General features: G+C 30.5%; 2 protein-coding genes across 5 annotated transcripts; both read left to right on the top strand.

Annotated features, from left to right (window-relative positions):
- Positions 1-228: 228 nt before the first annotated feature.
- LOC134832859 (dual 3',5'-cyclic-AMP and -GMP phosphodiesterase 11) lies at positions 229-12,621 on the top strand. Of its 4 annotated transcripts, none has more exons than XM_063847058.1 (14): positions 229-611; positions 3,178-3,261; positions 7,972-8,371; positions 8,434-8,653; positions 8,714-8,856; positions 8,919-9,072; positions 9,140-9,496; positions 9,554-9,715; positions 9,963-10,121; positions 10,193-10,369; positions 10,426-10,790; positions 10,851-11,259; positions 11,330-11,413; positions 11,483-12,620. In XM_063847058.1, the coding sequence occupies exons 3-14, from the start codon at positions 8,016-8,018 to the stop codon at positions 11,873-11,875; spliced, it is 2,979 nt and encodes a 992-aa protein (XP_063703128.1). In that variant the 5' UTR covers positions 229-611; positions 3,178-3,261; positions 7,972-8,015; the 3' UTR covers positions 11,876-12,620. The 4 variants fall into 4 exon arrangements, with proteins under 4 accessions (XP_063703128.1, XP_063703130.1, XP_063703129.1 ...); XM_063847059.1 differs by lacking the exon at positions 229-611 and adding an exon at positions 2,078-2,130; XM_063847060.1 differs by lacking the exon at positions 3,178-3,261.
- Positions 12,622-13,245: 624 nt separating this feature from the next.
- LOC134830967 (probable G-protein coupled receptor CG31760) lies at positions 13,246-24,624 on the top strand. The gene is made up of 15 exons (XM_063844589.1): positions 13,246-13,408; positions 19,528-19,767; positions 19,862-19,972; positions 20,258-20,333; positions 20,450-20,648; positions 21,067-21,231; positions 21,312-21,543; positions 21,622-21,844; positions 21,905-22,147; positions 22,638-22,849; positions 22,915-22,984; positions 23,048-23,186; positions 23,254-23,503; positions 23,558-23,808; positions 23,875-24,624. Exons 2-15 carry the CDS (start codon positions 19,549-19,551, stop codon positions 23,990-23,992), a joined length of 2,508 nt encoding a protein of 835 aa, XP_063700659.1. The 5' UTR covers positions 13,246-13,408; positions 19,528-19,548; the 3' UTR covers positions 23,993-24,624.
- Positions 24,625-26,028: the final 1,404 nt, after the last annotated feature.

A 26,028-nucleotide genomic window follows, 5' to 3' on the forward strand; every position in this document is an offset into this window, starting at 1 on the left:
CAAAAAATTTAGCTGCTCTCTCACTCTCTTCTTTTCCGTCGTTTCCCGCAGAAACCTACCTACACCTAAATCATACTCTACTACTTACTGCCGATATGGTCGGTGTGTCGGGTAATTTCTCTTCTAGTATGTCGATGTATCGTGCAAAATATAGAGTTTCATTCATGCCAACCCGAAAATAAAAAAAAAAGTATTATAATGAATCGCGTTTCTACAACAACTAGTTGACTTGCTGCATCGCGATAAAAAGGACGTGTAATTCTCGTAGGCGCGCACTTATTTATTTCGATTAAATTTATATATAAATTACATTATTATGATGACGATTTAATTTTATATTATGTAAATTTTACGAAAAAGTTCAAGAGGCGCTCGCAAAAAAAAAATCGTGAATCGCAAAAAAAAAAGTGAAGAGAACTTACAAAGACTACAATACAAAGTATCACAACATCTGCTAAAATATAAAGACAATTGTTCACCAATTGCTGAGAAACAATATATTTCTACTAAATAAATGTGTATTTATCATGAAATTCTATAAATTAATTTATTTACGTGTCGCTCGTATTTATTTCAATTAAGCACTACTATTTTTTTTGTCAACTTTCAAGGTAATTATACGAAAAAAAAAACCGTTTCGAAAAAATGCAAGTTAAGGGCAACTCAACTTATTATAATATGAAAGCACATTAACATTAAAAAAAATAAATGATAAATGACAAGTTGTGATAAATAAATATAAATAAAATAAAAATCATTTAAATATATTGTATTATAATACATTTTCAACATTTCAAGTATACTATTGCAAACTATTAGGTTTTCGTATATATGCAAATTCAAGCGACGACGACGATAGATAGTCGCAGTTTAAAACTTTTGTAACAACAACATTTATTTTATATTTTATTTATTTTACTGACCTAGTGATGTGGTTGTTATTGGGATTAAAGATATAACTTGTATGTATGATTTTTTTTTAAATTTCGGTCTAGTTGCAAACGAAAAAAAAAAATAAGTAGTATCTACATTTGTATTTCTATATGTTGTTATTTATGTATTTCTAATACGTTAACTACATTATTCACGCAATGATCGGCTTGCCATACAAAATAATATACAAAAAAAAAAATAAAAATAAAAATAGAACGAGAAAAAAAAACAAATATAATGTTGAGAAAGTTTACATCATAAAATTTCCACTTAACAAGGCATGAGATGCGATAGATGAAAATGATGAAGGAAAATGTTAATTTATATTCAAATTTTATTTTAATGTAAGGATAAAAGTTATAATAACTTTCGAATAATAATAAATATATAATGTTTAATAAATCAAATCGCAATTGTCATGTAAAATCGCAGACATTTCCTTATTTGCGAAAAAATAAAAAAATAAAATTACGACGAATCGTACAATACTCATCGTAATAATAATATTCATATAATAATAAACAAAACGAAAAAAAAAGTTTTTGCATTTGTTATATATTTGCGAATAACATGTGACACGATTTGTAAATATATCCTCGTTCACGGAGTTTTCATGTATAACATTGTTCATTTATTTTTTTATGAATGTATTTGTTTCCTTTTTTATTATACACATTTTTTTTTGTCTTTTTAAAAGAAATTATCTCTGTGTCATTTCTTTTATAACTTTTTTAAAGTTCACACATTGAAACTTTTTTCTCGAAATACTATTATTATTATATTATTATTATTATTATTATTATTATTATTATTATAACTATACTACTACTACAAAGAAAAGTGCAACACATGTGAGTGTTAAATATATATTTTTAAAATTTTATTCGAATTAACGTTTGTTTTACTTCAACTTTTTAATATAAATTTAAAATATATTTTAAAACATATGTTTAATATATTTTTTATTGATTTATTAGAACAATTTATATATTTTAAAAAATATATAATTGTATTAATTATTTTTTTTCGAATAAAATCAAAAAGTGCTTTTGTTAACCTTAAATGAACGAGCACAAAACATACATTAATCTCTTTTCTAAGTCAGTCGTCAATAAGAAGGAAACGTGATTGTATCGCCGTACACTTTTGACGGGCCATAAAATAAAATTGAAAAAAAGACGAACGAAGAATCACAGAGTAAAAAAGATAAATTATTTATTTAATTAAAAAAATCTCAAACAATAAATTTGTTTTAATTAAAAGTTACGACAGTGAAAAATAACACTGGAAAATATCAGTGATCATTAAATTGAGACTTCAATAATCGACAAAGTCGAATTCCATTGAATATAAATATATATTTATATAGACTTCATTCATTCAGTCATCATATATATATATAAAAATATATTTTATATATATTTGTGAGCCGTAAGATAGTATGTGAGTGTTTCATTTGTGTATTCATATATTTTATGCATCATATAGATATATCTTTAGTGGTATGCATGTTTAATAGTGTTGGTCTTTCGTGAAAGTAAGACACTAATATTATGATAAAAAAAATAATAAGTTTAAATTCTTAAGAAAAAAATTACGCGACAAAGTCGACGAATACGACAACGACGTCTTCTTTTGTAATTTAATAAGTACATTAGATAAGAAATCAAATTGATATATAATAAAATAATAACAAAATGTTGTTTCCTGTGAGTGACATCAAACGCCAGTTCGAAAAACAAATGAATTAAAATGAATGAAAAAATAAAGATAATAATAACAATGATGATGAACTAAAAAAACTTGACCAATAAAGTAATAAATATACATGTATATATATCGATTCTAAGTAAACATTGATGATTGTGTGATGTAAATATAACAGAGCACATGATAAGACCAGTATCGCGAGTGTGAAAAGTTACATTTGTATTTTCCGTCATTTCGGGGTATCAAATTTATAATTGTATCATACACCTCTTGTGCAAATACCGCACGAAAAACGCAAACGACACGAGAGTAATAATAAACAAAGTAAACAGAAAATGATGAGGCAGCAAGTGTCGTTATGGATCGTGTTTATCGTATTACTTAAATGCCAATAATAAGAAGAAGGCAAAAATTAACGATTGTTACTAATGAGTTGAAAACACGGAAACAACTAAAAAGTGCTTTTATTTGACTTGCAATCATTAAGTTGTTGAAAATTTTCATTTTTTTTTTATTTTTAATTTTATTTTAAAGGAAATTCCGAAAAATAAATCACGCTGGCTGCTCAAGGTAACAACTCGGCACCACCGGTTTTGTGGAGGACGAGAAGGAAAGGCGGTAAGTACTCGAAAAAGAACATTTTTTTTAATGCGATCACGTCGGCATTACATTCCTCATAACATCATCGTGCGTGTCCTGACAGCGTGACGCAACACGACAAAAAGCCTATTATTTTAAATCATAACGGATTTTGCTTTATTTGTAAATACATAAGCGGATTATGATAATTAATCTTAATCAAAAATGACACAAAAACTGATTGAAAATCTGAAAAGTCGTTCACGCGCTCAAAGCACAAATTATTAAACATAATACCCAGTAAAATGCTGTCGAGTTGCGTTGAGGAGAAAGAAGAGGAGTCTATCAAAAAGGACATTACGACATGAAAATTAAATGATCTGAATAAATTAAGTTGTTTTGTATAATTCTACGGATTTCTGCAACAATCGACGACGACAACTAACTCTCGATTGGGAATTTTCCCGTTTCTCGCAAATGAGAATAATAATGTAGGTGCGTGCAGTTTTGGAAAATGTTTCACATTTAATCATAATAATTTTTTCTATAAATAATTAATTTTGAAAAATTAATAATGAAATATGTTATTTTTAATTATTAAGGTTAAAACAAAACAAAAAAAAAATTTTTTGACTAAAACTTAATTTTTTAAAAAAATATGATACTTAAGCTTAAGTTTTAGTTCGAGTATTTTGAGTAAAATTATTTTGAAAAAAAATTTTGACTCAAGTTTAAGTTAAATGATAAGGCAAAAGTCAATTAATTTTTTACTTTTCGACAATTCTTAGGGAAATAATATTTATTTTTTAAATTTTTTAATTAAATAAATAAATTAAAGTTTTTTTTTTACTTATTCTTAAGCTTAAGCAAAAAATTGAATGATTTTCGAAATTCGAATCTTTTCAAAAAATCTAAAATATTAAAAATTATTCTTATATTAAACTATTTTAATGTTAAACATTTTTTTTACTCAATATGAAAGAAAATTTAACAAAAAAAAATATTTTTTAAAATTTTTTATATTTTATTTTTTTAGTTGTATTTTTTTTTTAATTTTTGTATTTAAAAATTTTTATATTTTATTTTTTTTTAAAATATTTTTTTTATATTTTATTTAAAATGACTATATTAATTTGCCTAAAAATGTTATGAATACGGAAAAATACACAAATTCATTTCTTTTGCTGTTTAATATTTAAGGATATAAAGTAATGTGAAACATTTTTGAATTGCATTTGCTTATAATGATGATGATGATAATACAAAACAAAATAGATAAACTTGTAGAGATACGTTGGTTGACACGAGAGAAGCAAAAAAAAAAGAGTTCGGTCCTCAGACAATCTTGAATGTATCTACATAATATTAATAAACAGTAATCATATTGTCGCTTAAATTTGTATAACTTTTGAAAATTTAATTTTTTTTCTTTTTTTTTTTTTTTTTGGTATACAAGATGAAAAATTGTCTGTATATATTTACATAAAAATAATAATAATACTACGAAAAAATATGAAGAAATGTAGAGGACAACGACGACGACAACAACGGTGATGTTGATGATGTACCAATGTACGAACACACTCTTGATCTTGCGCCTTCGATTTATTATATATTTTATTGCTGCTATATGATGGGAGCAAGCAACGAAGAGCAATAAGACACGAGAGAGCTTCTCAATATGTTGGTTCTGTTGTGACAAAAATGTTTCTTTCTCAATTTAATTGTCAAACCGCACACTTGGAGTATATATAGCGAGCAAGAAAAAATAAATAAAAATGTATGGAAACAGAAGTGTCGTCGGTCGGTCATCTCTCGTCGCTGAGTCAAATCATCATCATTGCTCGCAGTGACAAAATAAAGCAAAGACATTTAATTCAAATTAATGACAATGCTCGAGCACAACAAAATCGTATATTTGTTTACAATTACACTCTGATAAGACTTTGTCACTTCTTCTGTGTGTATGCGGAGTAGAGCATTGCTACAGTGGCTTCGAGAACGATGTTGACCGGCGAAGTTGGTCATTGATAAAGAGTTGATCGTGCATTCGGAGAATATAGCGAAAGAGAGAAACTTGGATGGAATGCCTTGTACCTCATTCACAGAGAATACTCGCAGCTCTGTGTGTCAATGTATATGATGAATATATGTATATAAATAAATACATTTACTGTAAAAATTGTTTATATATATGTTGCTCTTTGACGCATTTTGTAACAAATTTTAAAAGATTTTTATAAAAAAATACTAATTTTTTCAAAAAAAATTATTTATTTTTTAAAATATTTTTTTATTATTATAATTTTAATATAATATCATTAATATTATTAATTATATATATTATAAAAAATATTTTTCAAAAAATTATTTTATAAAAATTTAAATAAATAATGTAAAAATTTAATATTTTTTATAAAGATCTTTTAAAATTTGTAAAATGCATGAAATAGTAACATATATAATATATAAATTTTGTATTATTTTATACATAATTTTAATTTTTATTAATTAATGTTTATTATTTTTAAACAAAAATTAAAAAAAAAAAAAGTTAAACATACCTTTATAAATGATAACAATGAACGACAAATGCGCTTTTATCATAATTTCCATTCACGTCTTTTGTCGTATGTACCAACGAAAACAACATACACACACAATATACAATTGTATAACTGTATAACAAGTTTTGCCAGTTCAATTAGACTGAACTTTGTTTGGTCGAAGCATTCATCAGTTAGTTAATTTTGAATCGTGTCGGCGTCAAGTTATTTGAATAATGTGTCGTATAATAATATACACATATAGATAGATAGTAGTAGTAAAGAATGTTGAAATATTTAAAAAAAAAAACATTGAAAGAATTTTTTAACACGACTTTTATTATGATTATAATGCCTTTGAGTATCTGAACGACAAAAAAAGTACATGCCGGTATTTTAGATAATAATAATGTTTAGTACCACTTCAATTCGCAAACGATAAATTAACATATAAAATGTGAAATAAATCGAAAAAAAGTATTAAACGGAGCGACAAAAAAAAATAAAGAAATGAAGAAGAATTTATAAAAATAGATCGCAATCGGAAAAAGTCAAATGAAAAATTGTGACGTGAAATATTTGTATAAATTTTCACTTATTTATTTTTTTTTTAAATATTTCTTGTGTCTTGTGTTGTGTATATATATTTTAAATAATAATAATAATATAATCTCCTGAATGAATATATTTACAACCATCTACAAAATATAATAAAAAAAAAATAACATATCTAAAGTGCATACACAGACATAGAGATTTATAAGACATCAGAAACACACAATGACACGAATAATATCCATGTGATGTTCGTATTATATTATTATGTATAAAATCAAATATAACACACACGCGCTTTATAAAAACATGTACAACATTCATGCTCTTTGCTTGCAATTCTACGTATTCTCCCACATTCCAATAAAAATAATAATAAATAAATAAATATACCAATATATATAAACTATGAGTGTAGAAAAAAAAGTCAAGTGCATCTCTTGTTGTGTTAACTAATTTAATAAATACTACAGAAAAATACTCGTCATTTTATTTTTTTCATTTTTTTATATTTTTTATCATCAACGACAACATTATATTTGGACATTATGTTGAAATTCACGCAAAATAATAAAACAAACATCACATTGCCTTTTTTTTAATAGTATTAAAATTAATACTTTCACTCGTATTTGATGGAATTGGCAAACGCAGCGCGAAATTAAACGCAATTTAATGTTTTTTTTTGCTCATTATTAGTGTTATTATTCACCTCGAGTACAAATGACCTACCACTTAAATTAATTGGATCCACCTGAAACAAACATAATTCACTAATTTATCTATTTCACGTTTCCTTGCCATGAAACAAACAAAAAATTACAAGTACTTGTTATTGTTATTCCTTTCGTGTTTTAATGTCTGAGGCATACTTGAAGCGATAAAAATGAAATTGAAAGCAATCCAAAACGTAAGCGTGATGATGACTTCCTCTAATTAATAATTTACTATCAAAACATAAATATTAAGACACTTATCGCAAAGAGCTACGCAGCACGTGCTTCTTACGTCCTTATCAGTTTACCTTTTTCGTTATTTATTGATATTCATTCATACCTCTATCTCGCCAGCATCGGCTTCAAGTGAATGAACAACGCTTTTTAGAGATAATGATAAGAGAATGGGGGAAAGAAGACAATTAAAGTTATAATTGCGATAAATTATATTTTTTTTTTCATAGAAATTTGTGCGACAAGTGATAAAAAAAGCGAACGGATAAAAAAATTAGCGAGAGAAAGAGAAGAAAATGTCAAAGTGGTATTTAAACTTTCATTATTATTGTTGTTATGGGACAAGCGAGAGAACAATATCAAACATTCAATGCAAATAAACAACATACAATTATAATAAATGGTATGGAAGGCATATAAATTATATTATTATACTGTGGAAATTCTAAAAAGAAAGTACACAGTTGTGTATAGGTCAGCTTCAGAATGTTCTAATGGGCCAGACTACAAGCATGTGTCGTTTTCGTAAATGCCGTTACAAAAAAAGCAAAAAAGGTTATTAATTATTATTATTGTTTGATATTTGACTTATTCTCATTATTCGTCCACCCGCGCGTCACATGTAATTAATTATTATCCTCGTCGAGCGTCGTTTAAATGAATGACTAAACACAAAATCTATTTATTTTTTGCTTTAGGGCTGCATCTACGCAGCTTGGAGGAACAATTAACAAGCACCAGGATGCCCATTGAGCAGGGGGGCACTGCCGGGCACGAACATCATCATCATCATTACCTCAGCTCCCGATGCCCAAGTGTCCCCCTGCCACTTCATTTACCATCGCAGCAGCAACAACAGCAACAACAGAGTCCGTATGGGGGCGAATATGCCAAAATGGAGGCTTGGATGGACGAAAATCCCGAGTTCGTGCAAGATTATTTCATCCGTAAAGCCACGCGACAGGTTGTTGATGCTTGGCTCGTGTCTCATGCGACTCCTGCAGCTAATACGAGTACCGAAATTTCATCGCCGACGCATGTTAACAACACGCAAAGTTGTTCGTCGCGTGGCGGATCGGGAGCTACGACACCTGTGCGGTAAGTTTTTCCCATTTTCGTTGAAATTTCCTAAAAATAAGGTAAAAAATTATTTTTTTTAGAAAAATTTCTGCTCACGAATTCGAACGCGGTGGTTTGTTGAAACCAATTGTCAACACAATCGATGGCACGCCAACATTTATCAGTCCCCAAAGTGAAACTGAACTATCATCCTCGCAGTATATCAATGGAACGGCATACCATATGGCAGGTGCCCGATCCCAACGACTCTCCCGCAGTGAATTGAAGCAACTTGACGAAAAGGAACTCATTTTTGAATTGGTAATTTTTGTCATTTCCATTTTTTGTGATATTTTTACGATTTTTCATGTATTTTTTCAGGTAAAGGACATTTGCAACGATTTAGACGTGAGATCATTATGTCATAAAATCCTGCAAAACGTGTCAATACTCCTAAATGCCGATCGTGGTTCACTTTTTTTGGTGCAGAAACGCAGTTCAACGTGTGTCAATGATCCAGTCAAGTAAGTCTGTTACGTTTCCTCTCGCCTTTTCGTCGTTTCTGACGTTTTTCTATCTTTCGCAGTCGCTGTTTGGTCTCCAAATTGTTTGATGTGTGTCCCCGTAGCACGGTAGAGGAGATGGAGACGATGGATGAAGTGCGCGTTGAATGGGGCACGGGTATTGCGGGACACGTTGCCGAAAGTGGCGAGCCTGTCAACATACCAGACGCATATCAGGTGAGTGATTTCCGTGTAAAAAAAATGTATGACAATGATTAATTGTTTTTGTGCCTTTGTGTTGTAGGATGAACGCTTCAACAAGGAAATTGATATACTTACCGGTTATCGGACAAAAGCCTTATTGTGCATGCCCATAAAAGATTGCTCAGGTGACGTAATTGGGGTCGCTCAAGTCATTAACAAGTACGGCGGCTCACACTTTACGGAAATTGACGAGAAAGTGTTTGCTTCGTATCTGCAATTTTGCGGCATCGGACTACGAAATGCTCAATTATATGAAAAGTCACAGCTCGAGGTGAAACGAAATCAGGTCCTGCTGGATTTGGCCAAGATGATTTTCGAGGAACAGAGTACAATTGAACACATGGTTTTTAGGATATTAACGCACATGCAAAGTTTAATACAATGTCAAAGAGTTCAAGTGAGTCCCAATTTCTAAAAAATTAATTTTAAAAAAATTAACAAACTTTTTTTTCAGATTTTATTAGTGCACGAGGCCTCCAAAGGCAGTTTCTCTCGTGTATTTGATTTTGAAGCAAATGATCTCAGGAACGATGATAGTGATGCAAGAACTAGTCCATTCGAATCTAGGTTTCCAATTAATATAGGGATTACTGGATATGTCGCAACAACCGGTGAGGTAAGAATATCTCTCATAAAAAAATTTTAAAAAATATTTAAAAAAATATTTAAAAAAAATTTTAAAAAATAAAAAAAAAATATTTGAAAAATAAAAAAAAATAATTCAAAAAAATAAAAAAAAAAAAAAATATTTTTATAAAAAAAAATAAAAATATTTTTCAAATAAATGTTAAATTTTTCTTCAACTTCTATAATAATTTTTATTATTTTAAAATAAAAATAAAATTTAATTTTTTTCATTGTAGACTGTAAACATACCAAATGCTTATGACGATCCTCGATTTGATGAGAGCGTGGATGTGGGCCAATCATTCAAGCACAATTCGATTCTGTGCATGGCTATTAAGAATTCATTGGGACAGATCATTGGCGTAATACAGCTAATTAACAAATTTGACAACTTGGTACGATAATGTGACAATTGTTGAGTGCTTGTTGAAACGCAATTGCAACATTTCTTTTCGGTTTCTTCCAGATTTTTACGAAGAATGACGAAAATTTCGTCGAAGCATTCGCAATTTTCTGTGGAATGGGCATCCATAATACTCACATGTACGAAAAAGCGATTGTTGCGATGGCGAAGCAGAGTGTCACGCTGGAAGTTTTGAGTTATCATGCCTCTGCCTCGACGGATGATGCGTTGAGATTAAAAGTAAGACCTTTGATGTGGCTGTAAAAGACATTTTTATGAAAATTTTTATTTTTTAGACCTTAAAGATCCCTTCAGCTGCGTATTTTGAGTTGCACGACTTCACATTTGACGATATCCGGTTGGAAGATGACGATACACTGCGGGCATGCATTCGAATGTTCCTTGATTTAGATTTAGTTGAAAGATTTCACATAGACTATGAGGTATTATGTCGGTGGCTGTTAAGTGTTAAGAAGAATTATCGGAATGTTACTTACCACAATTTTCGGCATGCTTTTAATGTGACACAAATGATGTTTGCCATACTGACCGCCACGCAATGGTGGAAGATTTTTGGTGAAATTGAGTGCCTTGCATTGGTAATTGGATGTCTTTGTCACGATCTGGACCACAGAGGGACAAACAATTCCTTTCAAATTAAGTAAGTCCTTAAATTTTGATTTTTTTTCAGTTCAAACAATAAAAAATAATTTTTTTTCAGAGCCTCATCACCTTTAGCTCAATTATATTCAACAAGTACATTAGAACACCACCACTATAATCAATGTATTATGATATTAAATAGTCCGGGAAATCAAATATTATCGAATTTATCGTCTGAGGACTACTGTCGTGTCATCCGTGTGTTGGAAGATGCCATTTTGTCGACCGATCTCGCCGTTTATTTCCGCAAACGAGGTCCCTTCCTCGATTCTATCAAAAATCGCGACACCCTGGATTGGTCAAACGAAGAACCGCGATCACTTTTACGGGCAATGAGCATGACTGTGTGCGATTTGTCTGCCATTTCGAAGCCGTGGGAAATTGAAAAACGCGTTGCTGACCTCGTCAGTTCCGAATTCTTCGAGCAGGGAGACATGGAACGACAGGAATTGAAAATTACGCCAATTGTAAGTTTATTTTATTACTTTACGTGAGGGTTGGATTAAATTTTTTATTGTTTTTTGTTTTGTTTTGCAGGATATTATGAATCGAGAAAAGGAAGATCAGTTACCGATGATGCAAGTAAACTTTATTGACTCAATTTGTCTTCCAGTGTATGAGGTAAGACTAATTTGTTTCCGCATCACGTAGAAAATTGACAATTTTCGTGTTTTCTTGCGTGTGTTTTAGGCATTTGCCGATTTGTCTGACACGCTAACACCTCTCGTGGAGTGCGTGCGAGACAATCGCAAACATTGGATTGAATTGGCGCAGGAAACGCAGCAGCGGAAAATCGAGCGAGATAACGGAACGACAACAGACCAAACGAAAATATCGGCATCGGCAACCACAATGTCGACAAATAACAATAATACTAGTTGTAATAGTAATAGCATAGCACCAAACACGTACGACGATGTCAGCACAAGTAATAGCGATGTGTCGATTTCATCGAAAATTGTGGGAAAATTGCCGCAAGATGCGACACAACAAATTCTTTGTACAAACTACCTGAAACACAACGGATCATGGTGTTCGACCGATAACAATAAAGAACAAAACCAAGTAATGGACCAACAATAATTCATATATGCAACAAAACGTATATGATATATTTTCATCGATTTAAACATAAATAAATAATAAATTCAAGAATCATTAAATTTTATATTTAAAAAAAAAAGTATTAGAATATACAAATCTTTAAATAATCAAACATATTCCTACGAATTTTGTGGCATTCTCCTCCCCCCTCATTCATTTTGGCATTAAATTGATATCAATTACGGCTGGACCATACTATTTTATTTGATTTTAACAACTAGTTCCTCCCTTTTTTGATAGAGAAAATTTCATAGAATACCTAAATTAATAGAAAAAGGGAACTACGTGAGTCTCAATGCCTAAATATCTTACATATACATATGCTTAGAGCGAGAAAAAAATATTTTTAATTAAAAGAAATACTAAAAGTATAAAAAAATAATTAAAAATTAATTAAAATTTTATACATTTTGTATTTTTTTATTATTAAATAATGTTAATATGTTGTTCTAATAACTACGTTATGTTATAGAAAGTTAAACAAGAGGATCAAATATTTTTATTAAAAATAATTAATGTAGCCTAAAACTATTTTCGCCAGTGTAGAAAGAGTAAAGTTGAATTTTGACGAAAGCCTTACTGTATTAATGATAGAAAATATATATATTTACATGAAATAAATGAATAAAAGCTCCAACCACTATTTATGACTTAATTGAATAAGCTGAACTAATTAAAATAAAGTAAATATTTTAATATATATAAAAATAAACATTATATGTAAAAATAAAATTTATTAGAGAAGAAATGCCTCGTACAAAAATTATTCAGTTTTAATATTATTTAAAGTAAAATCTATTCATGTTCTATCAAATAAAACAACAAAATATATCTATATACGCATGAAACATGAGAAACGAGAATTTAATTTTATCGAAAATGTCAAACGATGGAAAGACATTAGTCAGCAATTACAGATAAGCGGCTTATAATTTTGTGTCATTTGCATCTCCCAAGTCAAAGGTGAGTATTTTTTTTGCAAAACTTGACAATATCTAAACTAAAATTAATTTTTAAATAAACGTTTCGAATAATAATACAAAAAAAAACCAGTCGTCTCCACGTGTTTCTAAGTTTTTAATGGAAAATCCGGAAAAAATCTCTTTAAAAACCACTGATCCAATAATTGTTTAACAAACCGTCGTCTCACTCCTCCGTCGTTGTTGTTGTTGTTGTCGCACAAACATTTTATTTTTTTTTCGAAATTCGTTTTTTGTTGTACCGTGCTCGTTGAATGAATTGGCGGCATACACAATCATCGAAAGTAGGGAGGCACACTCGCGCATGCCACTTGTGCCGTAATCTGTTGCATCAAAGTTAGTATCCTTGAAAATTTGAATGAAGAACGTCGTCTTTGGCGACTCGTCTCTGCGTTTAATCTAAAAAAAAGCAAAAAAGGAGTATATAAATAATAATAAAAAGTACAATACAAATAAAATAAATTTCATTTTTTTGTAAAATGAACATTGAATAATGTTGCAATAGTGAAAGTTCAAACCATTTTTAAATACGGTAAAAAAAAATTTAGTGAAAAAAAAATTTTTTTTTTGAGTTTGTTAAAAGCACCCCTACAAAAAAAAATAAAAGAAGAAAAATGTACATTGTGTCTGCAATTGTGTGTGGCAATATGTGCTTTTAGTTGTTTTAAAAGGCACAAAAAAGACCACAACGAAGAAGGAGAAGAGACGAGAAACAAACAACTTCTAATATATTTGTCTTTGGAACAATGAATAATGATGTTTAAAAGTGTTGTTAAGAGAAAATCGTTCAACAAATAGCTCTGAGTGGGAAAAAAATCACAGTTAACCATTCCTTGCCGTTCCATTTCTTCCATAAATCATCATGTGCGGGATGTGTGTTGCTTGCGCGTTGCTTGCCTAAAAAAAATGTATAATTTAATTTTTTTTTGTTCGGGTACCAACAACAAGATGTTCCCTCTATAGTGTGAAAGAAGGAAAATTGTTATATAATTTTTTTGGACAACAATCCACTTGCCTGGATTTAAATTTTATTTGTGTATGTACGAGACTATCGCAGCGCTAGACCACCCTCTACGACGTTATTCTGCCACTTGATTTGAAATTGTTAAAGATGTGAAGAAGAAAATGGCATAGTGCGAGGGAATATAAAAGAAGAAAAGACGTCGTTGTCGTCGTCGCTGCTTTGAAAGAGAAGAATAAAAGATGGTAGGAGCGCGAATGAATGCAAAAACACGATAATATTCCTTTTTGAAGAACGATGATGAGTAAAGTGTCATAAGTAGTAACACAATCCTCCATATAGACGATTTTTGTTGCTTTTGTATATTTTATTATATTATAATATATAATTGTTGAATACAATACGGAACACACTCACATTATATTTGGAAAATATAAAAGTTTTTGTGTGAGGAAAAGAAAGACGGCATTCATCGCCTTTTTCCTCTGTCGCGCGGTAAACGTAAGTCTGTTTGCACATCTTTGTTGTTGTTAAAATGTAAGTACAAAAAGAACGATCTTTTTGATGAAATTATATTAGGATGGAGTAATATAACACGCCTGCACTCCCTCACACATCACGTATTACTTTTTGTATTTTTTTCATATATACTACTTTGTTTTTGGTGCATTTATTGCCCATTTTGTTCAACGTTATGTTAAAATATCAATAAAGCGGTGAGAAATTTTTCATTAATCTTCAAAATTTTATGAATTCTGAAATAAAATTTTTGATTTGAACACAAAAATAATTTTTAAAGGCGGTAAAACTTGGAAAAAATGACAAAAAAGTAGAAAATTTTGATAAAAAATCAAATTTTTACAATAAGAAAGTTAAAAATAATCGTTCTTAATATTTTTTCATAATAAAAAAAATAATAATAATTAAAAAAATAATTTATTAAAAAAAAATATATATTTAAGTTTTTCTTTTTTAAAAAAGAAACTTTTTGTACCTTAATTGATTGTATTTTTTAATATACATAAAGTGTATTTTATACAAAAAAAAAATTAAGAACATTATAATTTATATTTTTTAACTATTTTTTATAATTTAAAAAAACATTCTGAAAAAGATATCTTAGAATTTAAAAAAAATCAGTAATTTTTCCTTAATTTTTTTTAATTAGAAATTAATGCAATTTACAATACAAATACAATATTTTTAAAAATCGAAAATTAAAATAAAAATTTTAAAAAGATCAAAAAATGATCGATTTGTAGAAAATTTCAATAAAAAAAATCTTAAAATAAAAAAATAAAATGATATTGAAAAAAGTCAATTCTTAGTCAAAATTTATGTTTTATTTATGCATCTTAAACATATTAAAGTGAAAATTCAATTAAAGGGCACCCACAATTCAAATAAGTGTACCAATAAGAGAATATATATTATCTAATAGGGCATATAAATATTCAGACATCCATAAATTTTTCAAAAAAAAATTCGTAAGAAATGATAGATTTATAGATAATTTTGACCATTAAGCTAAATTTTTAGTATTTTGATTGAGTATTTTTTAAAAACATGGAAATTTAAATGATGTATTTGGAAATGATGTATTTCTATGAATTTTTAAAAGTTTTATAACTTTTTCAAGTTTTTTTTTCTGAAATTCTATTGAAACAAGTTAAAATAAAATTTAAGATTTTTATTTTATTTTTAATTTGATTTTATAGATATTTTTTTTTATAAAATCATTCTTCGAAATCTATCGAGGGTTGAATGTATGCAAAAAAATCATTTATAATAAAAATAGGCATACTTCAATCGAATTCGCTTGATAATTCAAGTTATTTTTTATTGTGCTTTCCCCGACGACAACGCAACAATAAAGAGCAAGCGAGGGAACATACATATTTATTTTCAAGGTGTCACCTATATGTAACTCATAAAAAAATCGAATGCATGGAATTTCAAACGCTTTATATCCCCTGGTTGTGTGACCTAAATTATATTTATCATACATACACACCACAACTTTTCAGCTAACTGTTGGTCATCGCATTGATAAAATTGATACCTTTTCATTATTATTGAATGCGTCGACGACGACGTCCCCTTTTTCTCATCATCATCATCATCATCGCCATCGTCATCGTTCTCTTTATCGTTGTTGTCGTTGCATGGCAAAGAAGAGAAAAATAATATTATTCTTGATATCTATATGACAGTTTCAAGTGTCATCATCCTCTGTGTTTGAGATATCCAGCGCAATAAAACAAACCAACGAAAAAATATACCAGACGTCTCCATCGCTAATCGTTTAATGACTTATAAATCCAAGTTGATCTCGACCGGCCTTTTGCCTAAATCGAATTTGTCAATCAAAGGAGATATGGCATCATTATCCGGGATTCTACTTTTCTTTTGATATATGAGACATCCGATGCTGGTCTTAAAGAAAGAGAAAAAATAATATTGAAAAAAAATAAGAAAAAGTTAATTTTTTTAATACTTTTTCATCAAAAAAATAAAAAAAAAATAATACAGACCTGTTCAAAAGTAATAAATGTGATGCCGCAAGAGTATTTTATGTACAGTTCTTATCCGTTTCATGAATAATTGCGCTTTGAGGTGAAAAATTGCTTTGTTTCACACTTCACTAGTACACCGAGCGTTGTCAAAGACGTACTTTTTTCGTCATTTTGGACAGAAATTCAACATTTTATTTTACATCTTGTTGCTTTCATGGGACCTTTAAACGAATTTTGGGCGTCAAATATCACAAAAGTGGAAAATTTTCCCCTAAAAAAACAAAAAGTACTTGAAATTAAGGGAAAAAAAATACTTTTGCAACTCCTTGAAGCAATCTGAAAAAGAAAAGTTTGTTTGTGTGTGAGGCAGGCAACTTATCTTGAATTGTCAAAATTGCGTAAAAAAAGCATATCTGGCATGACTTTTATTATGGTCAGTTAAAATTTGCCCAAAGATGAATTTTATTGACCATTAAAACGTTTCTTTGCACCCTTCTTAGCTTTTTGTGTCGTCGGATGTCGGGCTGTGCGCAAAAACAGAACCTTTTAGCATGAAAAGGACAAGTTGCTGGACAAGTGGGTAGAAAGGAAATCAATTTTCTCCCCGAAGTCATTAAAATAAATGTCAAAACTTCCAATGGAAGCAGGTAAATAACAAGTGAATGTCGGCTTTTGTTCGAAACTCGTGTCCAAACGAACAACAAAAGATTCCTGTTGCTGCTTGCCTTGCTAAATGTTTGTAATCAAATTGAAATTGTGTCGTACAACAAGCAACTTTCAAATGGAAAAGATACATAAATTAATTGCTGTGCCGACATTCTCGTTGCTCGTCTCGTAGGTGTTTGATAGTTGAAAACTTTTAATTAATTTGAAAATGATGTTTTAATTTAGATAGTTTACATGATTAATAGTGTTTCCTGATTGTTGCTTTTTACCTGTTTTCTCTTACTCTTTTTCGCTGCCTTTGTGACATTTTGTTTATTCCACGAATTGAAAGGATAAATGGCACAAACGAGGTTTTTAAACGAATTGAAAAGAAGCTATTTTAATTTTTTTCTGATTTTTCAGCCTATTATATACTAAAAGTGTTCTATTTGAACAATTTTTTGTCGAAAAAACTCTTATCTGAACTTTAAGAGATCATTTTGGGCAATTTATGGTCGATAAAAAGGATAAATCGCACATATGAGGCAAGAGCCATTACTCATAAAACCTCAAGTGTCAATTTTTTATTGAAAATTGTGGTTCAAATTGACTTTTTATGCGATAATACAGCAATCCAAATTGATAAAAATACAAAAATTAAAAAAAAATATTTTGGGGAATAGAGAATTTTGACTCTTAAGATAATTTTAAAGCTATGAACACATATTTTCGAACAATTTTTTTAAATTTATCAATTTTTCCGAATTTTTTATCAACTTTTTCATTATTTATTCAATTTGCTCAAAAAATTCGTTTGTGCGATTTATCCCTTTATCCCTTCAAAGGTACCTGACACACAATTTCCTCTTTGTAATTAGCGAAAAATCACATTAAACGGTTTTTCTCTCGTAACATAACTCCGCGTCTGTTTGTGTAATGCATCAAAAAGACAGATTTAGGCGGATGTGATGCTCACATTGTGTCGGAATAATCCCCAAAAGATTAATTTTAAATGTTTTTATAGCGTAGCGTGACACGTTATTTACATTATTTAAGCAGTAACAGTGCTTTATTAACATTTTACGAGACACTACTTTAGTTAATGATTCATAAGGCAAAAAAAACTACACGTTTCCCATTCATCCTGCGCGTTTTTTTGTAGTTTTTATAAGTTTTTTGCTCCACTTTATTAAGAGTAGTAATAAGAACTGCACCTCAGAGACACGGTTGATGATTAAAATACTTCAGCAGGAAACAAAGTAAGCTCACGTTTATTCGATCCCAGTGGAGCCATCAAGCTGAAGAAGTGTTACTGTTATCTTCAATGAGCGAATTATCATCATTCCTCCTTTTCCGCACATTTTTTTCCTTTTTTTCTCATGACAACCCTTCAAACAGATTCCATTCACATTTTTTTTTGCGTTGCTTTGCACACACGAATGAGTGGATGAAATTTCCGGTTTACGTCAATATATTTTGTATATTTTATGTTTGATATCAAATAAAGGCTTTAATGCCGATGATGACTTTCCTTTTTTTTCCGTGCGGCAATGCTGCTTGGGGAGCCAGTGTAAATATGTATCTTTGACTAAATACAAAGAAAAATTAATAAAAAAAATATATTTAAATTATTTTATTTGAATTGTATTAATTTGTACTTGCTCGTTTTTTTTTTGTTCTTTAAAATTCTGAAAAATAAAATATAATTCAAATTTTTGTGAATAAAAAAAAAATATTTTTTTAAATGTTTAATTAGGTATTAAATTACCTATTTTTTAACATTTTTCGAGAAATAAAGTAAAAATCATTAATTTAAATGAAATAAAATATTTTTTGTGGAATAAAAAAAAATTAACAATTATTTAAAAAGTGAAAAAAATATAAGAAATTTATTATTAATTAAAAAATCTTTTTTTTAGAATTTTTGAATATTTTTAAAAATTAAAAAAAAAAATAAAGTAAAAAATTCCATAGAAAAAATGCTCGGCAATTAAATTTAAAATTCTTTTTAACAAAAAAGTATGGTATAAGCCTGTCAATAAATTCAAATTCTATTTTTCTCCGGGTCATTAAAAATTAACGACGTTTCAACCGACGAAAAACTTAGTTAATCAAAATCGAAAACGATTTTCCATCAATCTAATTTTTCGGATTGCTGTCGAATAATGAAAGGTGCTTGTTATAATTCAACAACGAAAGAATAAAAAAAAAATCATTTTGGAACGAGAATTGTTGGAATGTAAGAAAATGAGGAACGAAAGTAACTTTTTTTTACGATTGAATCGTTTTTTAAGGTTTATCGGAATCGAATGCTACACACATAAAAATAATCGACATTCAAATTTTATCATCTTCTCCCTCTCATAGCGTGACGCGCTATTTAATTATCTATTTTTGCAAACAAACTCAATTTATTTAATTTTCATTATATTATATTTTTGTGTCGTTTCTCGTTCCGCCAAACCAAACCAAACCGAAGCAATCACTTTATCTCTTTCTCATCTCTCTCGTTTTCGCGGCATCTCGCAGCTAGACAAATGGTGTAGAGAAATGCTTTGGAATTTATTGCCACGAAAATGTCAATTTTGTACATCAGCCACATCAAAATACAGAAATGCCGCCGCCTGCTCGTTGCCGACAACACTTTTCTCGATAATTATCATTCACTCGTTAATGTGGAAAAGCAATTATGGTCTTTCAAATCTGCATCATCAACATAATTTAATTTCCTTCGGTGATGGCACCAGCAGTCAGGCACTTAGTACGCAGGTAAATTTTGATCTGAAAACGAATCACATGAATTTTTAATAAATTTTGGGATTTTTACACGAACATACCTTTTGGCTTGCCCATTTTTTTGTAGAATATCGTCGAGGAATCTCTCCAAATAATTCACGACATCCAAATTAACAATTTGGGGAAAGAATGTCTGACAACGGCATATCGCTCCTTGAAGGTCCCTCTGAACACGGAGGTGAGTAATTTTTATTTATTCAAATTTTTTCCCTAAAAAAAAAGATGAAAAGTGTTTATTTTTTGTGATAAAAACCAAATTTTTTTGTTCATACAAACGCATTTCCGTTTTGAAAAAACATTTTCTCGATGCTTTTAACAAAAACTCTCGAAGAAAAAAAAAACTTGTTGACACAAATATACATAAAAACCTTTTCTCTCTGAAGGAAAAAAGGCATGATAAGGGTTGTTACCACTGGAGACGCCTTGCTGTTTTTTAACAAATTATCTCTCCTTTCCCACACAGATTTTTTCTGGAGCACGTGAAAAGGCCGACTTGGTAGCTGTCGTACTGCAAGACGTTGGCTTAGGAAGACATAATGGTAGTAATTTCCATACAATTTTTCATCGTGCTTTCATTCATAAGTGTCTCTTTTTGCTTCTATTTTTTGTTCTCGACTTTTTCCGCTCGTGCTTGCTTCCTGTGTGTGCACTACAGGCTTAATAGATGCCTTGGTGAAGGGTATTTTATCGGATCCACAGGTAATTGGCGCACGAGTACTAACAACAAACCTCACTACGGGCGCCATCAATAGTTTCGTCTATTGGAAGAAGCAGGCAGGCACGCTAAGTGGTCCCGTGAGAGTCGACGAGAATGATTTGGTGATTGGCATGAAGCCGGATAACGACTATCCATGGTAGGTTTTCCCTTATCCGTATTTCTTTTTCAACATTTCATCCAGGAAATTGCTCCTTTGGCGTATCCGTGAATGGGTTTTCGAGCGAAAATGCATCCAATTATTTGTTGTTTGAACAAGAGTTTTCGCCAGAACAAAAAAAGTTCGATTTCAGCAACAAACACCATAAGCTAAAAATAATTTCGAGCTATAAAGCTCTTGTGCTATATTAACATGTATTATTCACCGCACATCATACAGTTGAATGAACCTCACTCAAAAGGAAAAAATGTATAGACACGCACAGCAGCGCACGACACTCTGTCATAAAACGAAAAAATACGGCATGCATGACACATAAAAACTGATAAACTATGCATTTTCCATTATCCCGACGTATCTCGATGATGTTTACTAATGAGAATTGTACATTTTACAGGTTCGAGGATCCCGTTTCATCGCCTGGATTGCGTTCCGCCAAATTTGCTCCGAGCCCGCCGAACATTTCGTATCGCGGTTGGTGGACTTATGCGTATTACTCGTGTTCGCAGAAGCAATGGATGCTCTCCTACAGCATTGTGATACCGCCGATCGGACGTCACGGGTAAGAATTTTCCATTTCACTGCAAAAAATCAATATTTTCCTTTCGAATTTGACGCTTTTTTTTCGGTTGCCGTTAATAGCATTCGCGGTTTTCTGAGCATCGATATTGACGTATCGAGCCTGCGAGTGAATCAGTGCGAAAATGAGAACCAAAATAGTGCTGATTACATTTCCATATCAGAGGCGCAACCAACGTCGTCTAACAATGTTTATCAGCATAATTTCCGGAATAAGCGATATTGGCAGTCTGATGATATTTTAACAATCGATACGTTTCGCAACACACACAAGTGTCATCAAACTTCGATGAAGGTAATAATTTTTGGCACAAAACTTTATAAATACTAATAACGTTGCTGAAAATGATTTTTGTGACACATTTTCACACAGTGTGCCTACAAGCCGCATGTGGGAAAAGCTGCTGTTGCGTTTGCTAATTGGGCACGCGGCGCGTATCAATGTGTTTGCAAAACTGGCTATTATTCGCTCAAACATCCGCATGGCTTGAACGGAACGATTATGGAACAAGCGTATCAGGAACAATTGGAGAACAAAAGTAATCTGTACACCCATGAATTTGTCTGTTACAAATGTGCGCCCGGATGTGATTCATGTAAGCTATTTCTGTCGTTTGCGATGGAGACGTCTTGTTATTTACTCTTTTTATTGACAGGTACTGGACCGGAACCGTGTTTGGCGAACTACAATTGGCCCTTCAGGATAACTCTTCTCACCTTTTCTGTACTTTGTGGCATCCTGACACTCGCATTAGCTGTCTACATGTTCAAATATCGCAAAGTAAAGGTCTTCAAAGTGGCAAGTCCCATCTTCTTGACAATAACTCTGCTCGGTTGTGCAACAATGTATCTCGAAATGGCTGCCATTTTTCCCATTTTGGATACCTATTCGTGCATTGGTGAGTTTGAAAGATACTAAAATCAATTTTTTTACCATTTCACAGATATTTTGAAAAATATATTTTTAAAAAAGCAATATTTTCTCTTGAACTTCATATATTTTTGCTCAAAAACTTTAAAAATTCAAAGGGATGAATACTTTTCTTTAAAAAAAAATATAATTTTTAATCAATATATTATTTAATTAGTATAAAAATATTGAATTTCGAACTGACTTTAATGAAAATTTAGATTATTTTCAAGAGACATTTGTTAAAAAAAATACTAAAATTTGAAAAATGTATGAAAATGTTAAATTTTTAACTGATTTTCATGGAAATTTTGAATATTTTCAAAAAAATTTCGGTCAAAAAAATATAAAATTTAAATATCCTCCCTTAAAAATTCTCAAAAAATTATTGAATCGAAAATACTTTTCATTATTTATTACTGTATTGATCTTACTTTATCGGTTACCGCAACTGTTTTTAATGAAAATGTCATTTTCAGCTACCAAATGGACGCGTCACATGGGCTTTTGTTTGACATACACGGCGTTGCTGATGAAGACATGGCGCGTGTCTCTAACATATCGAGTGAAATCCGCTCATAAAGTCAAATTGACAGACAAGCAATTGTTGCAATGGATGATGCCCATATTGCTCGTCATGATTATTTACTTGAGTACTTGGACCTTATCTGCCACACCGTTTGCCGAAAAGGTTGTTTATTTTTTTTCTCACACGAAAATTGATTTTGTTAACCAAAATTTTTGTTTCTCCGATAGATTACCGACCAAAATGGGTTGATTTTCAAACAATGTTCGTACAACTGGTGGGATCACAGTTTGGCTATCGGTAAGTATTTTTAATGAAATCCCAACCAAAATGCAAATTAAAATTGTCCCTTTTGCGTTACAGGTGAAGTTTTATTCCTAGCATGGGGAATTCGTGTGTGCTATAACGTGCGAAATGCCGAATCGATGTACAATGAAGCTAAATTAATCTCCTATGCTATTTATAACATTGCACTTGTTAACACAACAATGGTTGCATTTCAGTAAGTCCCGCATCACCAATTTCGCAATTAGTTTGAAATTAATTGCAATTTAAATTTATTCCGATAGCTTATTAATTTTCCCGCAAGCCGGGCCCGACATCAAGTACTTGTTGGGCTTCATTCGCACGCAGCTCTCGACATCAGTTACTATCGCGCTCGTTTTCGGGCCCAAAATTATTCGAGTTGTGCGCGGGCAGGGAGATCAATGGGACAAAAAGTCACGATTTAGAGGCATAACTGCCTCATTTTCGCTGAACGGCGTCGGATTAGTGGCGGAAGAAACAACAGACCTCTATCAAGAGAACGAAGAACTGAAGGTAAATTCATGAAAAAAAATCTTTTTGATAAAAACTCATGTTTTTTCGTTGTAGGAGGAAATCCAAAAACTCGCCGGTCAAATAGAGTTTATGAAAATTGTCAACATGGAAGTGAATAATCGACATCTGAAACCGAAGCCGGGCGGATACTTTACCATTCAGAGCCCCATGGGTAAAAGTATCGGCGTGCAAAGTCACTTTAGACGGCATTTCAAGAGCGACGAACGTGATTCCAAGCAGGAAAGTAGTGTGGTAACTGACGATCCGCAAAGCGGTTCACATAGCGGGACATCCAATTCGATTGGGTAAGTCCTCACGTTTTTCAAAAAAAAAAAAATCCCAACAACTTATGGGACATTTAATTTCCGCAGCCTTCCCGCTGTTCCTTTGAATGCCACACCGCAGCTCGGTTCGCAGTCGTTCCATCAGTTGCAACAACCATCGCAGCAACAGCAGCAGCAGCAACAACAAACGAACGGCGGCGTATGACTTTCGCACCGAAGTGGACTAGACTGTGGCACAAGTTCGACAACGAACTCTATATCAAGTAACTCCCCTTCCAAAGTGTTCGACTCACGCATACCCATTTATGTCTAGAAATTTCGTTCCTGTGATTTATTTATCGCCCATCCACCCATCTCACGTGCGTGCGTTTGTGTCTGTGTGCTACTGCCTGTACAAAATTGCATGTGATTTAAATCGCTGATCATTCATCATCGCTCTCTTGTTCTCTCGTTACTGCTCCCGATGTAAAAAAAAATAAAAGTAAAAAATAGAAACCCATCGGGCGCAGTTTGTAGCAAAATATAAAATATTAAATGTTTTTAGAAGAAGAATGATGATGGTGACGGAGGCAATTGACCACAGAATGTGATATTTTATGCAAGACACTTGCTTTGACACAGTAATAATAATAATTTGTTTGCTCTCCCCATTCTTCCTTTGTTTAACTTTACGTATACATTGCACATCCTGAATGTAATTACTTTACAAAATTAATTAACACGGTGTACGGAGTGTGTGCGTTTGAGGAGCGAACCATCCTTTGATATACAATTATATGTATAAATAACCTTTGGTTAAAACATAATGTGATACCTTTCGAAAAAAGTGACATTAACTTGACCTAACAAAAAATGAGAAAAATAATATTATTATAATTAAAACTATTATTGTTATTATATTTTTTCCATGTAATAGCAAAAAATAATTAAAAAAAAAGTGTTATAGAAGTAAAAACATATATAAACACAAATATTGTAATAAAAGTAACAGTTAAACGTTTTAAGTCTGTTCACTTCGGTGTAATAAAAGTAATTAAATTGATGAAAATGGTCATCATTGATAATAAAATATAATCTTCTCTAAAGTAATAAGCCATTCAAATTAAATTAATTAATTTTTCAAAAGTATTTAAATAACTTTCTCCTCTATTGTATTCTAACCTATATATTATACATGTACTTTGTTAACAATTTTCCCACCGTTTACAAGTTTACGTTCCCACTGTTCTTGGTTTTACAAGAAAAACTATTTTTTCATCTGAAACTTTATCCTACCGTAAAAATAGTAAAAAAAATTAATAAAAAATTTACATAAAATTCTCTTGGATTGGATTGTGCCAAACTATTCAAACTAACATAATTTCTCCTTATTTTTCTTTTGAAAATTTATGTTCGTATATTATACAACATTGTACGTTATGAATAATAATAATAATAATAATAATAATGAAAATTACAAACAAAGTTTAAAACTATGTAGTAATTTTTACTATAATTGTTATTATTGTTCTGAATAAAAAGTTATGATTTATTTGTTAACATATTTTGCTCGAGATTTTCTTGAAATAGAAGTAAAAATATAATAATTAAAATAAATTATACAAAATATTTGTCTAACCAGCAGTAATACCCATAAAAAATGATAACCCCCCAAGCAACATTATATCCAATCCGCTTTCAGTTTAAACATGAATAGAGTATAAAATAATGAAAATTATTCCCAAGATAGATTCAAATAATGAAAAATCTGTAAAATCATTTATTTACACAAAAATAAACCTCAACATACAACTTTTGATCCGTTTTTTGATTGTTTTCAATCATTCTATTGTTATATATATCTTGAGATAAATGAACTTTTGAATTATTTTTGTATAATTTAATCGATAAACTATAACTAACTAATTGTATAATGTTTGCTCAAGCAACTATTCTCTTGTATAAGCACAAAAATGAACCTTTTGTTAAGTGTAAAGACAAAAAAAAAACTTATAAACTAATAAATAACAAATTTATGTATATCTGTTGATACAAAATAAATAAATAAAAAGAATCTTTCTATATAGTAAGTTTTAAATCGTTTTTTAATGTTGATATATGATGCTTAGGAATTTCTAGAGGCACGACTAATTAATTATTATCGATGACGGTAGATTGAACACAGATGAGTTCATTTATAAAGTGTAAATTTTTTGTGATATATTACATTGAAAATACGCAAAAATTTCATAAAAATGTCTT

This window comes from Culicoides brevitarsis, chromosome 2 (assembly GCF_036172545.1).
Source record: "Culicoides brevitarsis isolate CSIRO-B50_1 chromosome 2, AGI_CSIRO_Cbre_v1, whole genome shotgun sequence".
NCBI classification, from domain to species: Eukaryota; Metazoa; Arthropoda; class Insecta; order Diptera; family Ceratopogonidae; genus Culicoides; species Culicoides brevitarsis.

Bases quoted from the DNA above. Each gene is read 5' to 3' on its own strand.
- LOC134830967 (XM_063844589.1), top strand. From the start codon at position 19,549: ATGCTTTGGAATTTATTGCCACGAAAATGTCAATTTTGTACATCAGCC. The intron at 19,973-20,257 runs GTGAGTAATTTT...TTTCCCACACAG, and splicing joins AGGTCCCTCTGAACACGGAG to ATTTTTTCTGGAGCACGTGA. The intron at 20,334-20,449 runs GTAGTAATTTCC...TGTGCACTACAG, and splicing joins TGGCTTAGGAAGACATAATG to GCTTAATAGATGCCTTGGTG.
- LOC134832859 (XM_063847057.1), top strand. From the start codon at position 7,768: ATGGGCCAGACTACAAGCATGTGTCGTTTTCGTAAATGCCGTTACAAA. The intron at 8,857-8,918 runs GTAAGTCTGTTA...TATCTTTCGCAG, and splicing joins TGTGTCAATGATCCAGTCAA to TCGCTGTTTGGTCTCCAAAT. The intron at 11,260-11,329 runs GTAAGTTTATTT...TTTGTTTTGCAG, and splicing joins AATTGAAAATTACGCCAATT to GATATTATGAATCGAGAAAA.